Consider the following 18,518-nt stretch of genomic DNA (forward strand, 5'->3'; position numbering starts at 1 on the left):
CGCGTTTCCCCCCACGCCGTCCACCATTGCCCAGATGGGCAGGGAGCGCGGCCCCCCGCCCCTCCCCGGGCCGGGCAGCTCCCTCGCCCCAGGACTCTCTTCTTCATCATCCCCCAACTCTCCTCCACCCCTTTGTCTTTTTTTTTTTTTTTTTTTCTTTTCCCTCTCCCCCTCTTTCTCCTTTCCGTAAGGCTCAGCGCAAGGGGCACCGCGAGTAATGCGGGATCATTACCATATGGGGCTCCTCCGGGGCTAGAGGGACCCCCCGCCCCCGCCCCGCAGCCCCCCAGCACGCAGCCGCGGCGGCGCTGCGCGGGAGCGGATCCCGCTCTCTCCCCGGCCGCCTCCCCCCGCCATCGCACCCCCTCTTTTTCCTCTCCCTTTTCCTCCTCCCCCCAGCCCATTCTGCCGGGGAGCGGGATCGCCCAGGCACGACCCCGATGAATAATCCCCACCGCCTGGCACGGCGGGGGAGGAGCGGGGCGGGGGGGCGGGCATTGCGGTGCCTTTTCCCCTCCCTCCCCGGGATCACACCCCGCTCACACGGGGGGAGGTGCGGCCGCCCAGCCGTTTTTGGGCGGAGGGGGCGCGCAGAGCGGACTCCCCCGGCGGAAGGGCAGAGGCGGCGCAGACCGGAGCCCACCCAACTCCGGTTTCCATTTCCCCCGCCCTCCGGCCCTCTCTAAACTTGTCCTGTCCTGTCCAGCCTCCCCCCACCCCTCTCCCCGTCCTTCACCCCAGCCATCCTCCTCCTCCTCCGTGAGTGTGTGTGCGCCCCATCCACTCGCTAATTGAAGAGCTGGGATTCCTCACGTGAGAAGTTGATTTGTAGTTTGAACACGTGGCTCATTCAAAAAGCCGGAATATTCAAGTAATTTTTTTTTCTCTCTCTCTCCGTCCTTCCCTCCCCCCTCCCCTCTCTCTCTCTTTTTTTTTTTTTTTTTTTTTTTTAATACGGAGAGGCGGCGCCTGCATGCACGTAGTGTGACATTTTCATAGTCCGCCTGCTGCTGCCAAAGGGGCTTGGGGGCAAGACAAAAAAAGTAGTTTTTTTTTTCCCCTCCCCTCCTCCTTTTCCTCTTCTCAGCGCGCCATCCGCGGCCCCGGCGCTGGGTGTTTCCCCCGTGCCCCCCATGCGCCCGGGTAGCACGGCAGGCACTTAGGGCTCCCGTTTGGCCACGCTTTTTTTTTTTTTTTTTTCTTTCTTCTTTTTTTTTTTTTTTTTTTTTCCTCTTTTTTTTTTTTTTTTTTTTACCCCTTGAGAGAGAGAGAGAGGGAGGGACACAAGCTGCAGATCTGATTTTTTTTTTTTCCCTCTCCCTGTCCTCTCTCTCTCTCTCGCTCTCTCCTTCCTCCATCGCATTTTGTTTTATTTCCCCCTTCCTCCCCACCTCCTCTCGCAAGACGAGGGTTGCAGCCCGCGGTGCGCGCCTCCCCGAGCCGCCAGGAAGATGAACAAGCTCTACATCGGCAACCTCGGCGAGAACGTCAGCCCTCTCGACCTGGAAAGTCTCTTTAAGGACTCCAAGATACCCTTCTCGGGCCAGTTCCTGGTGAAGACGGGGTACGCCTTCGTGGACTGCCCCGACGAGAGCTGGGCCATGAAGGCCATCGAGGCACTTTCAGGTGAGCGGCCCCTTCCACCACCCCCGCCCTCTCCCCGCAGCCCCGACGGCTCCCGCCGCTCGCTCTGTTCCGCGGCCGCGGAGCGGCTGCAGCGCCGGCCTGGGCCGCGCCGCTGCCCTGAGGGGGGCCGGGGGGGGTCCCCGTTCCCTCCGCCCCCAGGTGAGGTGGGAACTGTTGTTTTCCGAGCGCGGCCGGAGCCGCCCGGCCTTGCCGTGGAGCCTTTGCGCGGGGCTTACGCGGCGGCGGCCCCCCGGGAGTGGCCGGGGAGGGGCGGGAGCCTGGGCCCAGGGACCCGCGGCGCGGCGGTTCCCATGTTTTTCCAAGCCCCGCGGCCAGCCCTGCCCGGCCGGGGGCCCTCGCTGCATTGGGGGGGAGGGGGGGCGGTGAGTGCAGTGAGGCGGAGGCGGGCTGCGGGCGCGGAGCCCTGCGCGGGGCAGCGGCTGCACACACCCACCCCGGGCACAGCTGGACCCCCCCGGAGCGGGCTGAGGCTCCCTAAGGCTTGGCTTAGGCCGCGGGGCTGGGGGCGAGCCGCCGAATTGTTCCAAACTTGGGAGGGGGAAGCCCTGCCTGCCCCCCCCCGCCCCTCGCTGCCCTGCTATTTATTTCGGTTTCTCTTCGCTGCTCTCACGCACCCATCACCGCCTCCAGCAGCGCCGGCTCCCGGCCCCGACATCCTGTTTTTGTGTGCTTAAAAAAAAAAAAATAAAAAAAATTTTCGCGTGAAGCGGCTTTGCGGAGGTCTGCCGGGAGAGGCTGCCTCGGAGGAGATGGGCTCAGGTCTGCGGGGAGCGGCTGCCTCGCAGGAGATGGGCTCGGGCTGCGCTCCGCGCCTCCCTTCGGCTCCCTTCCCGCCCGCTTCCGCGCAGAAAATCGCCCCAAGTTGGCGGCGCGGGGGGTGGCGGAGCCCCCGCTCCCCCTCCCCGAGACGGGGCCCAGCCCGGCTCCCGCACACGACGTTTCGCGGGCTGTTTGCAGCGCGGGGCGGGGGAAGGGGCCCCGCCGAGGGCAGCGCGGCTCTCCCGCGGCAGCGGCGCGGCCCCGGGCGCCGGGCTGTGCCGCTTCCCGGGCGCCGCGGCCCCGCTCCGCCGCTGCCCCGGCTGCCGATGAATGGGCTAACGTGTTGCGCTCCTGTTTCCTGCTTCGCACCCCTGCGAGCCCGCTCCTGGAGACGGGGACGCACAGCCGCGCTCGAATATTTTCCCCTTTCTGTTTATCTCGGCAGGTAAAGTGGAGCTGCATGGGAAACTCATAGAAGTTGAACATTCGGTCCCGAAAAGACAAAGGTAATTTATTTTTATCCACATCCCCCAGCCCACCCCCCCCACCCCCACCCCCCCCCCTCGCTGCCCCGCACCGCCCCTTGCCCTTAGTTATCCAGTGAGAAGCAATTTGAAAAATGCTTAGGTTTGTGTTTCTCTTCCCTGTAGATAAATGGACCGCTTTCTTAAACCCACAGGCGTGCACTCAGTGCAGTCCGAGCGGTTTTCTACAATCACCCCATGTATTTCTAATATAGAGTCCTGGCTAGGCAGCAGCAATTAATTACTATTTAATTAATATTTTTTTTAAAAGGACCCCTTTCTATGGGAGAAACAAATTATTGTGGCCTGATGGCAAATGATTGCGTAGATTTTAAAATTTAAAGTTCCGTGAGAAGAGTTAAAATCTGTGTGCTAGCAGGAAATGAAATGTGGTGTTGTGCACTGTATAACGGGCAAGCACGTGAGCTCTGCTTCAGCAACAAAAAGCACCTTGTAAATATACTGGTGGTTATATATTTTTTTGATCCTGCCATGTTGGAGTCTGCAGCATTTTACAGACACATAGTAGAAGTCTCATCTGTATTTGAGAGGATTTTATCATCGCTATTTTGAGCTGGTCTATAGAAGCAGCAGGAGAAGGACTCCTTCCCAGTAAGGACAGGATTTGTGGATCCTTAATTTCTAAACATACGCTTAATTTTTGCAAGGCAGTAATTTTGTTTGGCCTCATGTAAAGAAACAATATTTGGAATTAAGCAGTAGTATTTTTATGCTGCCTATAGCAATTCAGTCTGCTTCTTTCACAAATATTTATATGATAGAAAACCTGGCATGCACTAGAGAGTAAAAAAAAAAAAAAAAAAATAGATCAAACTTTCCACGTGCTTGTTCCTGCACTCCATTATTCAATCTGGGAAGTATGTCTGTCTGTGAAACTTTATTACAAGGGGCTTCTACTATTTCAGGATTATTTTTAAAATTACAGTCTTTTTAGGGTAGTTGATTGGAAAGATGGTTTATCTGTCTCGATGGGCATTGTAGCATGGTGTTTTGAGAATTAGAAGTTTGATCATCCATTTAGTGCTAAAAGAAAGCTTCACTTGAGAAAGTATGGAGGTTTTTTTGCTTTAGTTAATGGAAGGGGGATCCCCTCTCTGGACAAATTCATTACATGTGAATCTTTATATTTATTTGATACTTTTCATTGAAAATTAATATGGTGTATGTGCTCTTCTTTAATATGCAATGCATATAGTTTTGAATTACAATAGCCTATATTTCCTGTATTTTCTATAGGAAAATACTGTTGTAGATGGAATATACTTTTAGATTTAAGTAGAAAATTCCATGTGACACATAAAAATTGGTGATTTCCTATTAGTCTAATAAATAAATTTGCTGTTACTAATCTTAAGTTTGCACAAAGAGCATCCTATTTATGCTTTTGAAAAGGAATTCATTACACTCTTATAAACGTAAATTTATAATCACTGGTGCTTCCCTAACTTTTTTTTTTCTTTTCAGTCATTGTTTAATGTGTTTTAAAGTATTTTTCTGTTCTTTCAGCTGCCAGCTGAAATGGTGTAAAAGTCCATTCTTTGTACTGGGTACCGTGTCATATTTGTGAATTAGCAATTATCAGAAACATTTATCTATCTGTAACTTGTTGAAAAGAATTCTGCACTGAGCTTAAAGCACTTTTCTTGGCATGCAATGCCTGCATATAGGAATACTGAAAAAATTCTAAATGTAATTGTTTCAGCGTACCCGTATTGCTTCTCTCAAAGCCCTTATTTGTTAAAACACTGTTTCATCATGGATTATCATGTTGGAATGCATTAGATATAGTTCAGATTTATACTACTGTTTAACAGAAAATTAAATTGTGTTTCTCATGACTGTACTTCCTTCCCCTTTGTCTCCACTCCCCCTCTCCCGAAATCTAATATAGAGAGCCACTTAAAATTCATTCAGTGGCCTCCATATGTAATAGTGACTCTCTTGTTCCTTTTATAGATGTCTAATTTTTTTTTTTTTTTTGGGGGAGGGGGTGGAGGTGGGGGGAAAGGGGTCAAAAAGTTGGCGATTTTTTTCCCCTTGTTTTTCTAAGCATGGCTTACTAGGCGCATATTTAGAGTTGTTACATGTTAAAGCACAGTTTTCAAATGTTGAGTATTGTTGCGGAAAGTGGTTAAGGTGGTTTCAAAGTAACTTATTTGAAGTCTTTGTGTCTTTTTTGCACCAGGGAAAGGTGTAGGAGAGCTGGGGTGTGGCGGGGGGGCTGTTTCTCCCCAGGCCCACCCAGTGTGTTTGCACGCTGTAAGGCCGGGAAGTGCTTTCCAAAGAGCCCTGTGCTCTCCAGCGGGCGAGATACGGCTGGAGAAGTGACGCCATTTAAAAAAAAAAAAAAGAAAAAAAAAAAGAAAAAAGTGGATGCGTCAAGTCTGTCTTTCAGCATGAGTGTACAATTAATAGTTTCGTCAAATGATTGCTTCATAAGAGCAAAAGTTGTTTTGTAGTGCAACAAAATTATTCAATACATTGTATTGACCTCTGCTGCTTTGAGGCTGCTTCATGGAGACTCCTGGCTCCCCTCCTCACAGCCTCTTTAAACATGATTTTTATGGGGGTTTCTGTTGTTTTTTTGGTTGTTTTGTTGTTTTTTTTTTAACCAGAGTGAATATGTTATCACTCACAAAGGTAGTTTGTGGGTATCTTTCTCCAGAGACAGCTGAGGTGCACAGGAGGAAAGGGTAAGGGTTTGATAATCCATATCCTTGTCACATAAAGGAAGGTCAAGAGGTGGTGTCAGCTAGGGTTGCCATAAAGTTGAGCTGAATCTAGAGGACATGGAGAGTGCCTGGCTTGTTATTCAGGGCGAATTCTTGGGCCCAGTAGTCACTGCATTCCAGCCCTTGCTGGATCTTCTGATTTGAAGTGGGCACCACACCCAGGTTTGCAAAATTGCCTTCCTACCTGCTGTGAAGGAAGTAAGGGGAGAGCCTGTGTGTGGCTTTCCTCCCGCCCCCCACCGCCACTTCCCTGGAAGTATTTAAAAAACAGACAAGGAGATATGCTGTGGTTGAAAAAAGAGCCCTGGTCAAGGTTTTCTCGATGGAAGGGTGGGGAATTACTCTGGGGGAGGTGCAAAGCATTTAATAAGCTCAGGAGTAGATTCCTGACTTACTATTGAAATCTCAAGGGAATGCCAAAGGAATGCAGCATTTCTGCATTCAGACCCCTTGGTGTGGAAGAAGGCTATTGCAATATTTAAGGGTTTAGGTCACTTTATGCAAAAGTTAGAGGAGGCACTGTAGTGATTTTGACTGCGAGTCACGCTCTGCGAGGGAAGGCAGGGCACCGTTAGTCACATCCACTACTTAGATGAATTTTCTCCTGACAAAGTGGGAGGAGGATGGTGGCTGCCCATGGCGTACGTGGAACTTGTGGTGCGAGGCTCTGGGTACTACCTCGCTGCAATCCAAGAGCAGCTGGTATCTCACAAGGCGATGTAGGCTGCAATCTGATTATTCAAATGGCCCTGATGTCACTTGTGCGTAACGAGGGGGGAGGGCAGGCGCTAACTCTGGGCACCTGGGGATGTGCCTGGCGCAGCCTCCCGGCCTGGCTTCCATGTCCAGGTGGGCTTCCCACCCAGACCTGCTGATCCATTCTGCCTGCTCCTGGGGCCCTCAGGTACCTAAAATGCTCACAAACACCTCAGCTGTGGTAATGACAAAGTGTTTTTTCCAATTGGAAGGTTAATTATTTTTTTCCCCCACCTCGAGGGCTCTTTGTTGAGAAAACAAATTCATTCTGTCCCTTCTGGGGAATTTTTTTGGGAAGGGAGCAGGAGAAGTGGGTAACAGAGCTGCACCCTGTAAGTAATGCTGCTCTGCAGGGAGAGCAGTGGCCTGCCAGCTGGTCTTCACCTCTGATGCTGAGGTGTCTGAAGGTTGATTTGGGAAAAAAAAATTTGGGCCCCAAGCACTCCTCATGCAGCCACCTGTGTTCCACTGGTGACCATTAGATGGGAATTGGATTGTGTTGCTAATTTTCAGTATAATGAGGGTTTGTGCCCTGTGTGCCCAAGACGGTGGGAAACGGTTTTGTGAGGCTAAAGTATGCATGGTGGCTGCAATGGTCATAGCTATTAAAAAAAAATAAAAAAAAATTAGTTGCATTGATTATTAGTTTTGCTTCTGTAAATATCAATTAGGTAGAAATATGCTCCAAGAAGACATGTTAGAAAAGATGCCATTTCTTAGCTGTATTTTTTCTCTTTTCTGTTCTCTCAGTGCAAACTCGGAGTGTTTTTGAGAGTGAAGGGCCAAAACTTCACATAGTGATTTAAAGTTTTTATTCTGTTTCCACATTTGTTTTTGCAGATGTGAACAGAAGATTTTTTGTTTTAATCTTTGAAATTTTACAACTAGAGTGGAAACACCAGTTGTAACCATTCCTATACAGACAATGAGATGTTATGACAAAACCAGATAATCTTCCCCAACCATGCTAATTTACGTTGTGGAAAATTTAATTTTTATAGTTCCTCATACTGTTTGATCATTAATTAAAAAAAAAAAAAAAAAAGATCCCTCCTTGCTGCACTTTTTAAAAATCAGCTGGAACATGTGAAACATAGCTGTAAATGTGTGTCTTGAAAGGTTGGTCCTGTTCTCATTTTCCTAACTTTACAGAAGGTACCCTGAGAAGTATACTTGTAGTGGACTTTAAATTGTGCATAGATATGGTAAATTTTAAAGAGGTGGAATAAAAACTAATATTTTGGAAGTGTAATTCAAGGGTAGTAAAAATATGATCAGGAAATGTTTAAGGTTTTTTTTTATTTCTCCCTTTTTTTTCCCTTCAAGCATGGGGTAATAATATTTTCCACATTTTTGAGACCTTGAAGGTGGTACTTTTGTAAAATGGGGCTGTGTTCATTTCAGTTGCTCTTTTAAGTGCAGAGCATAGGACTCTACAGTGCTGGAGTCCTTTTATGGCTGCTGGCTAGCTACTGGGTGGACTTCAAATGCTTAGTTTTGACCTGAAAAATTTTTAAATGGCCTGAGATTTACCTACCTAACAGAAAATGTGATGCTTCCCATAATGCCTGTGAGAGAGGGACCCAGACAGAATTAAAATATACCTAATACTTAGCCATGGACAGGGTTAGTCCTTCAGGGAACCTCACAAAAAGAGATTCTTTACTCCTTAAACCTGTTCCTCTCCTTAGGGCCATCTTATCTTTCAGTATTTTATTGCTCTGGTATTTTGGTAAAATACACATAGTGGTGTGGACCACTGCTGAAGACACTCTTTCTTCTGGTGACTTCATCCTTGTGTGAGTCCAGTGAGATAGGCACAGGACAATATTGATGTAAGACCTTTTTCCTTGTAATTTAAGACTAAAATTTTTTGTTGAAATTCGATTATTCAGAACCAGTAAACGGATGGAGAGCATGCACAAAAATGGAATGCTCTGTCATCCAAGTATAGATGACAACTTCATGTTTGGTATATAGAGAGGGATGGATTAGAAAGTTTGACTAGGTTTGGTACATTTAGCAATATCAAGGTGCTTTATGTAGCTCCAGAGTGCTTCAAGACCATTGTTTCAATGTACTTTTATTTTCCCATGCAGAAGGTCTGTCTCCACATCAGTCCATTCTTCATCTCTAATGATGCAGCATGTAGAATTATGTAAAGTTATATGCTAATTACTGTTGAAAGCTAAGACAAAGCCATAACTTTCCCCAATTTTTTCTTGAAACTTGATGGAATCCAAATACTTGAACATTATTTTATAGTTTTAGTCTGAGGCTTCCAAACTTTTTCCTTTATTTTTTTTTCCCTGGGCATGTCAAGTGTAGGCACTTGAATGTCTTTTCACCCTGCATCTTTGCTGTCTGAGAGTTACCTCTGCTGTCCAAGTGATGAAAATCTTGAATGTGCCATTCAAAAATCTCTCTGTGTGTCTGTGTTGGGAGTATGCTGGGGAGATCAGCTAGTCCAGCACTTACTGGTGCTACCCAGCCTCTCTGGGCATGTCTGTCCATCTGGATACTTCAGTGACAGTTTTTCCTTACCATCAACTGGAATATGTAATTTGGTTTTGAAAAATTTGTGTGGGAGCAAGAGCTCCTGTGTGTTTGTGGTAAGTATCAAAAAATTGCAATTTTGTATTACCTCCTGGTTTTGCTTCTTTCCAGATCTGCGATATTGGTTTGTGAGTGTGTTTTCAAATATTTAACAGAGAAGAAAATCTTGATATATATCGTGGGATACTTAGCAAATGAAGTGCACCCTAATATTGACCCTAGTAAACTTTAAAATACTCTATGTGTAATGGCAGTAAAAGAGTGGTGCCAAAAAAGGTGATTTCCCATTTGTTTTTTCCTGCAAGGGCACTGACATTTCAGAATGAAAAATGATAATGTTAATTGTTATTTTGCCGACTTGTATTATCGTGACAGCTGGCACAAGAGGAACCCATAGTATAAAAGCTCTCCTGTTCAGCATAGCCTCAGCAGCCATGTGCTTCCCCTATAGCCTGCCTCTTCTTAGTGCAGGGCAACCAGCATCCTCTCAAACTGGCCCTTTGCAGATCTGAATGAATGGAAAACTGCTGCTAACATGCAAAAGGATGTATCCTGTGCTTTTTATCAGGTTAAAATTCCGATAAGAGCATGGATAATGAGTCAAAGAGGGATACGGCTCTTCTTGGGTATGGGGGCTAAGCACAGAAATTAAACTCTTGAAATGGAAGATCTTCAGCTGGGAAAAGGCTTCACTCCATTTTAAATTTTTTAGTGTCTTGATTATCTTGTGACTGTAGCCTCTGCATTATTTCTCACCAATCAGTAGTTTCAAAGAGAATGTGTATGTATATGTGTGTCTCTTGTGTGTGTGTGTATATATATATCCACATATGCATTTTAAAAGATTGTATTACCATAAAGTAATTTGCAGTTTAAGAAGAGACCAGCTAAAAATATCTGGAGAATTTATAAAAATAGTAAGGTTGGGTTTTTTTGGGGTTGTTTAGGTTTTTTTTTTTTTTTCCCTAGTACCAATACCCTTGAACACAACTGGAGCTGAATGTTCACTTTTGAAAGATTAACTTTCATGCTCAGCTGAACTTTAGGAATGTTATTTTAAAATATGTAGTCTACACCATGTGTCCAATACATTTTTCCTCTTTGAAAATAGCAGTGCTTTATTGTTCTGGTAAATTGGTTTTTAATTTTTAAATGCTAAATGTACAGGTTCTGTATGTTTTCCCTCAAAAATGGAGTTCACTTCATCTTAATGGTGCCTTAAAAATTGTAGCACACATATAAAAATTCCCAATAAAGGGAACTCGTGTGTGTGAACAAAAATTTCTGTTGGAAAAAATAATAAGCTTAAGTTATTAGCTGGGTTTGCAGTTACTTATTTTCCTGAAATTTCATATTAAAGAGCAGTAAGAGATGGAGTAAAAAGCTTGTTGGGCATGGATTTGGAATTATTCATTAAATATCTAGCATGCATTGATCAAAGTTGGGCTCTAATTTTCCAGGAATAATCAGGGCAGGAGGGCTGGCTATGAGAAAGGGGAGGGGTGGGGGAATCCCTCCCTTGGGTGGGTTGTGCTGTGCAGGTGCTCCATGCAACTTTCATCCTAGGGCCTGGTCCTGCACTCTCTCTGCCCCTTCTCCCCTGCCATCAGAGGGAATCACACGAGGGAGACTCCTGGAAACAGAATTGACAGTATGTCTCTAGCTTTGATAGGAAAAATGTATACACCTAGCAAAGGCAAAAGACACCAGTTGCTTGGCTGTTTTTTGTTTTTTTTTTTTCCAAAACAGTTTTTTTTTTTTAAAGAGTTACAAAACAAATAATCCAGAAATTTCTTTTTAGTGATAGAGTGGATTATTTGGTTTATAGGCAATGGGGAAATTCTTTGTGATGGTGGATTCCTGGTGTGGAAGAATAGTTAAATTTTTCCTCCTACATCTAAAGTAAAAATTTCAAAGAAGAGTCTCTTTAGGACAGTGCTCAGAAAATATAATATGTGGGATGCTAGAGGAATTTAGGTAGTAGTTTAATCCATGACAAGAAGCTATATTTATAATTAATATAATTTTTTAATATGAATTCTGATATACATGCCTTAAATTATTTTTTGGAGAAAGTTTGGTAGCAAACTTACACAGGTAACAGCTAGGGGGAAAAAGCTGTCTATCTTGGACTATTGCTTCTAATCAAGAAATAATTTTTTAAATGATGTTGCTAACTGTGCACCAGCTTGTACAAGCTCCCCTCACCACTGAGCTACTGGTTTGTTAGAGTTCTGTGCTGCTGTGCTGTAGAGAGCACAAGGGTCTTTCCTACCAAGGCAACAGGATTCCTGAATGAACCACATCTTTCTTTGTGGAAAACCGGTGCTCTGGTGTACAGAGGGAGCTATTCACCAGGGTCAAGACAGAGGGATTCGATGCTAAGTGTCTGTTAGCGGTATCGATCGCAGTGGGTGCTGGTGCTGATCAGCAGCACGAGCTCTCACACGGTGAGGTTTGTGCTAATAGGAACTCAATTATTTAAGTAAGTTCTAGGTGGTGGTGGGCAGCAGCATAACTTGGTGTTATGCTAACCAAAAGTGTTAAAAACTGCCATTGCTAATCAGGAGGCACTGCTATTGACCCGAGAGAAATGCTGCAGTGTCTCAATACCTGCTATCTGATGATATGAATTTTCTACCTGCACAGAAAATTTTAACATAGGATGAGAAAGAAATGAGGAATGGATAGCTCTTATTGCTGTGTTCTTTTGTTTTTTTAAATACTGTGTACTCATTTCTAAACCTCTTTTCAGAGTTTAATTCTGGAACTCAGTAGGAGTGGTGTAAAATTGTTCTTGTACTGCCAATACTAGTTCATTTGAAGATGTATCAGAATGCTTATTCTGCTAAAATACTTGAATAAATAATCCACCCTCTGAAGCAACCAAACACCCCTTATTGTTGTAATAGTTAAAAAGTAGGGGATCCTTTTTTATTAAATGCTAAGACTTTTTCCTCAGTGATCATTTGAGTCTTTATAGCAAATGGTGAGTTCCTGTTCTATTTGATGCCTTGCTCTGGGTTGCTGTATTATTGTATTTATTTAGAGAGTATTATATACATGATATATAAAAATATATAATATATATTGTATTTATTTAGAGTGTATTATATACCTCTAACTAGAAATTGTCATTTTCTTCCTGTCATGTACTTAAGAGAGAATTTTTATAAATAATGTAATTTCTACCCATTCTTCTGCACTGGCTACTCTTAAACAAGAAGTGATTGTTGACATGTAAATATGTCCCAAATTCTTCATTTAACATAGAATGGTAGGCTTTAGATAAAAGTGGTGTACACACCCTTTGTACAACTGGACTTTATGGCAGTTGCTCAATTGAACTCAAAGCATGAGCAGAATTGTGCTTAACCTACTTATAGCTGAAGCTACCCAGCTTTTCTTGAAAGTAATCTTGGGAAAAGAGTTTGAAGACTTGCCATTAACCAAAGTCTTGAAACTATAAGGATTGCTCTACCTTTGTGCTTGACTAGCTTCACTAAAATCACAGAGTCACATTCACGGGCTGCGGTTGGATTTTGCCTGCCTCTGTGGCAAATAATAAGCTTAATGTATATTCCTTTTCTTCCTGGCCCTTGGGCTCACGTTACCTGACCCACACAGTTCACCCAGTATGGCTGTTGCTGGTTTTGCATGCATGAGGTTCAGCATCTTAAGGTGAAACAGAGATTTCTGTTCAGATCCAGCACCACACATGTGGTTGTGTCAGTCTCCTGCTGCATAGCCGTGCTGTGTTTTGTGCTGGAATGCTTCAAAAAATGGTTTTTCAAATGAAAGTTGAAGTTAATCTTAACTTTTTAAGCTAGAGACTGCTGGTGGAAATCACATGTGATTTTGTATTCTAGAAATCTCCTCTTTGACGTAGTTCTCACTTGTGTACATCTCACAGATGTATCATTATGGGTGGTACCTTTGGGAGAAAAGGGCAGTAAAAGGAGGGGGGGAAAGAAAAGGGCAAAGCATGGAAACGTCTGTCTAAAACTTAGTCATGTTTTGCTATGATGAAAGACTGCAAATTCCAGGGGAACAAATGGCATTTGAGCAGTGATAAATTTCTGGAGGTGGCTGTGGTGTGTTGCATACCTGTTGAGACTGGGGCAAGATGAGGAGAGCTTGACCTGATTTGGGGGTGCTGATGAGGTGTCCTGACCTCTTTTCCCTCTAACATTAATTCCTGTGAACTTCCCTTGCTGTCTGTGTATAATGTGTATGTGGTTGTGAAGTATTAAAGATTGTCTTTGAGGTTTAGGGGAGGAGAGGGAGAGATTGCTTTATTTTGGGGCTTTTTGTTCTGGTTGTTACTGGTAGTTTTGTCTCACTGCACAGTCCAGCACTAGGAATGAAGCTGGTGCCAGCATCTTTTGAAATAAACTGGATCTTTGGGGGATGATGGTGGTGAGTAAAGAAGACCCACAAGCAGTAGTATTAGCAAAAAGTGGTTAGTAACCCCCAAAGAAGGATGACTTGTATCTGTGGTTAAATATCTTATAACACCACAGCCTTCCTTAAGTTTTCTTTTTTTTTTTTTTTTAATTTGCTATTTTAACTTTCTCCAGCTCTCTTAAAAATGTTCTTAAATCCTTAGATTTGGTATATCTATATGCACATAGAATGGCTGAATTTAGAAGCTTTGAAAGGCATATTTAAATGATACTAAACTGTGCTCTCAGGTAAAAGCAACTCCATCTATTTGTGGGGGCAAGTACCACCTAATTTAGGTATCTCTGTTTATAAATCAGTACCATATGATTGTAAAAATAAGATAGTAATTACTACCTTAGTGTGATAACAAGCTTGCACATCTGTATACAAACTAAATTCAAACTAATTATCTGATAAATAATTTATTAAATGTGGTCAAAATTATCGTCTTCTTTCATATGAACTTTGTTCATAATCTTGATTTAAATACCCTGCAAAATGCCATGTCGTTTTAAAACTGCAACTTGTAGCTTACTAAATGCAAATAATCTTGATGTTAATGATGATTATCTTATAAACTATACTTATGATTTAACTGGTTAGCTATAGCATTATATAAGCCTTTTCTCTTCTTTAAAAGCCACTAATCCAAAATTACAATTTTGCTTAGTTTAATGTGAAGTAAGCTAATAATGTCAATGTTAAATGCTATGTAAAGAGTGTACTTTCCAGTGAAGAATTGTAAACTCTATATTTTGTTCTCTGGTCGAGGCAGTGTATTCAAATCTACAATGGCAGTGAAAAAGTCAGTGCTGTCTGTGATATTCATCCTCAAAACCTGTGCTATATTCTGTTTTCTGTGAAAAAGAAATTAAAAATAATGAAATTATTTAAAAGGTGATAGTATTTATCCTATAATTGCTCTATATACTAGTACCAAAAGTCAGGGCAGATTTTTAAATAATATTACTAATGTGGGGGAAATTATATATTAACTGAAAAGGTTGCTAAAGAAAATACACTTGCACCTCTTATATACAAGCAATTTTTCAGTATAACTTCCCTTTGAAAGAAATTGTAGAATTAAAATGTTGCATAATTTAAAGTCAGTGAACAATTGAATTTTAGTTGTTGACTTTTCCAGTTGAACAGAATGAAATGATACTCTAAGGCTTTAATCAAGCCCTGGTATGAAAGCTCAGGGATTGCTTTCATATATTATACTATGTAAGCCTGTGTGCACTAATCAAAGCTGCTATGACAAAAGCACAGAAGATTGTTTTGGTAATTCTTAAAAATGAAGTTTAATGCAAGATATAATTAACAGCATTTCTATTAAGTAAATATAAAATTTTGCAAAAGATTCTTTATACACAATCTGATGCTTTAACTATGGCAGTACAAATTATTTACTGTGCATGGGGATTTACTAGGGTAGCTATACTTACCCATGCAAAACTTATTGCGAAAAAAAGAAAAATTTTCATGGTTATCACTGCATAAATTCAACTTCTTAAAACGTGTCAATTAAAAAAGCTAAGTTTTCTTCAGTCACCAGTCTTTAGATCACACTTTAATGTAAAAAAATATTGTGTATGTGTGCAAGGTGTATCTCTTTAGTTCTATGTACCAGCTGAAGGATGGTACATTGTGTACTTCAGGGGTATATTTTTGAGGGGAGAATGTGCAGGTCTTCTAGATAACATGTTATTTTTTCTGAAAGTACAGCTATGAAATAATTTAATTTGGTCCTGTTCTGTCCACAAAATTTTTGTGTGATTGAATAACATTAGATCTGTGAAGGAGAATTCTTCAGAGAAAATTACTAAAAAAGTTAAAATGTTTGAAAAACCATACACCAAACTTGTTTCTCTTTGCAAGTAACAATAATATAGAAGAAGCAATGGCATTATAGAAAGACATTTCTGCCTATATTGACATTCAGCATAAAAATGATAAGTTAAACAGCAGAGTGGTCACTTTTGGTGTCTTTTGGGTTTTGACAGGGCAAGAGAAAGGAAAGGAAGCTGTTTGGTGGTGACAGTGCAAACCCCACGGGTTCTAGCACTCTTCTGGTGAAGGTGTTATATCTCATCTGATTTAGGTCACTTAATCAGTTTAAGGCCACGTGGAATTGCCATTAGTAAGGGACAGCACTTGAGTGCTCTTCTTGCTGGTATTTCATTAGTTCAACAAAGTGTACTAGTGAAATAATGACCAGAGCGTCCAAGTGAGAATTAGTATCTGTGCAGTCTTGGCTACAACACGTGTCAATTTATACTTTAAAAGTCTGTTTTAAACTTGGGTTAATAAGGCTTATTGTGCTGATGCTATTGAGACAGAAGGATTTTAAAGATAATAGGAAATGTACAGTAAACTTTACATTTCTGATGGTTGGTGGAGTATTGTACTTTTATCCTGTTAGTGTGGTCTAGAAGATTTAAGACAAATAATTTGTCTTTCCACTACTTTTAAATTTTTTGTTAATTTGTCTTGAGATTGAAAGGTAGAATATTTTTTTAATTTTAAAAAAAGTGTTTTGTCATGTAAGCAAATTAGCTGCAGGTCATCGCTGGGCTTTGCTGGAACATCAGATGATGAGCATTTCAAATGCTCAGTTATCACGTCAGTGTAAGCTGTTGTCCTGCAAAGTTGATTAATATATGTATTTCTGAAAAGCAGGAATAAAAATGGAAGTTTCACTCAGTATGGATGCAGAGTGAAAGCCATGTGTGCACACACACTCTAAATACTTTGAGTGGCTCTAAACACTGGAGAGAGCCTGAAACCTGTGGCTGTACATTTGGAAGTATTGATTTGCTCTGTGAATTTGTTAATTTTACTTTTAGTTTATTTTGGTCTTTTAAGCACTAGGACTATTAGTATTTTTAGATATTTTTATGTATACAGTTGCCTAAATTAAGTAGTTTGCCCTTGTTGCTATCCTTTTATATCGTGGAAGAGACTTGAAAATGTCAGGGAGCCAGTATGGTAGCTGAAGTTCACATACACGCTTAAAACCAGACTAAGAAGATATTTCACTTATTCTAGCTATAGCATATAAGCTTTTTGAAATTAGATGGTGTTTTCAGCAGTATGAGTGTTTGTGTTTCCATTATCTAAACCCCACAGGAATCTTAATTTACTGAGATCCTTTTAGGAATTGGACATTAATTTGTGTCAGTTTTTGTAAAGTAGCCTGAGAGAGGCAGGGAACAGGCTTTTCTTTAAAAATTGCACGTGTGGGGTGAAACAGTGAGGTGGTGGTGAAGGGGGATGAGTCCCTGAACTACCCTAATGCCACGCTCAGTTTAAGTTCTGAAGCAGCTTGTTCTCAACCTGAATGTTTTACATCTGCTATTTGATAGCAAAAAGAAAAAATAAAAAGTAGCAAATGCTGAGACTGTGTAACAGAGGTCTTGCAATTTAGTGCTATAAATGCATAGGAGGAGCAGCTCCTGCTATTTTGTTTCCCCTCCAGTCCCATGCCCCCCAACCAGAACTGAATTTGTTTAATCTGGAGAGTATGGTGAACTCAAATTGACTATGAACAACTGTAGTTTCACTTGAGTGTGACCTGAAAGAGACCAAAATAGGTTGGATTCCCTGTCTATCGCTGTGGTGTAAGGAATCTGGGAAGCATTTCCGATGTGCTCTGCACACGCAGGCTCGTGGTTGAGCAGTTGGTCGCAGCAGCATGGTGGCTACTGAATTTGTCTACGAGTGCTGCTAATTTTATTTGGATATTTCAGTCTGAGAAGGGTGAATCACTGAGTTATTGTTAGATGAGATCTAATCTGGTGCCATACCTCCCATACCAAAAAAAAAAGTTGCCAAAATTTTGCATAGTACGTGCTATGTGTCACTTATTTCCATTGGATTTCTAACTGGTTTGCAAACTCCTGCCGAGTAAGAGATGCTAGTAGGGAACATGTGCAAAATAAAAACACTGTGAGGCTTTATCCAGCAGCTGCCTAGAACAAAGTATTTTGTTGGCTTTTTAATTATTGCAGTCATGCTACTTCTTTTTTTCTTCAGAAATGATTCTGAAGTATACTTTGCTATCCCTTTTTGCTGCTTGGGCTCTTTAAAGGGAGCTGAATTCACTGGAAATTAAGGGAGGGAAAAAAAAGAGAAAGTAATTTTATTTTTTTTGTAATCTACTGCTCCCTAGCCCCTTACATAGCCACATACTGCAGGGGAACCCTATGCAAATTTCAGTCTGGGGCTGCTTCTTACAGCTGATGTAGATTTTCAGAGCCAGTTTGTAATGGAAATAGTGACTGCTTCAAGTAGCAGGGCCCTGTGGGCACTAGGAGAACAGGTGATGGGAGAAAAGAAGCCTTTAGCTATTTTGGTGTCTGAAGAAAATGAGGGGTGGGAAGAAGACAGATAAAAGTTGACCACTGTGTCCCAATAAGGATAATAAGTAAAGGAAATATTTTTGAATGCTTAGAAGTCCTTTTGCTTTTAAAGGTGTTTGTTTTCAATCTTTCATGCGCCTCATGACTGTTCTCACGTTCATCCACTTCCCAGTTAGTTGCAAGTTAGTTGTGTGGTGAGATAATAAATGACAAGTGACCATAACTTGAAAAAATGTAGTCAACAAAAGCAGCTCCATAGTACAGTTGTTTAAGGAATGGAGACCCCTGCTCAGAGGGGAAGGGAAAGAGAAAATGTGCCATTTAGACAAAACAACATACACTCTCACTCCACCCCAAAAAGAGGGGGAGGAGCCAAACACAAAACCAACCCAGCCATAAATGTCACAAGCCACAAAGATAGGCCCATTTTCTAAAGGACAGTAAAACTTTCCATTAGATTTATGGCAGTGTTTGATTCTTTATTTAAAAAAATAAAAAATCTTAACAGCCTTTTCTATTTACAACACCTGAAAAAGTAAAGTTGTTGTTTTTTTTTTAATGTGAAATTCAACATTAATATGGCAGCGGCAGAATCTTTAGAATTTTCTTTCTAAAATGCCTTTATGGTCCACTCAAGAGAATTCACAAATAATGAATTTTTAGTCTAATTAGTGATGTGAAGAATTGTCGGGCTAAAATCCTAAAGCAAATGA

At 42.0% G+C, this 18,518-nt stretch overlaps 1 protein-coding gene across 3 annotated transcripts in view; it reads left to right on the forward strand.

Moving 5' to 3' along the window:
* Positions 1-201: 201 nt before the first annotated feature.
* Positions 202-18,518, forward strand: part of IGF2BP3 (insulin like growth factor 2 mRNA binding protein 3) — a 113,064-nt gene continuing 94,747 nt past the window's right edge. Inside the window, exons 1-4 of one of the 3 annotated variants that reach the window (XM_086853768.1) lie at positions 535-813; positions 984-1,043; positions 1,405-1,626; positions 2,852-2,912. In XM_086853768.1, coding sequence (XP_086709894.1) covers positions 1,452-1,626; positions 2,852-2,912 — 236 coding nt within the window. In that variant the 5' untranslated portion in view covers positions 535-813; positions 984-1,043; positions 1,405-1,451. Of the gene's footprint in view, positions 872-962; positions 1,044-1,404; positions 1,627-2,851; positions 2,913-18,518 lie in introns of all 3 variants that reach the window. The other 2 variants (XM_086853764.1, XM_086853756.1) reach the window with 2 other exon arrangements.

The sequence above is a fragment of the Cyanistes caeruleus genome, chromosome 1, assembly GCF_971803275.1.
Source record: "Cyanistes caeruleus chromosome 1, bCyaCae1.hap1.1, whole genome shotgun sequence".
In the NCBI taxonomy this organism is placed as follows: Eukaryota; Metazoa; Chordata; class Aves; order Passeriformes; family Paridae; genus Cyanistes; species Cyanistes caeruleus.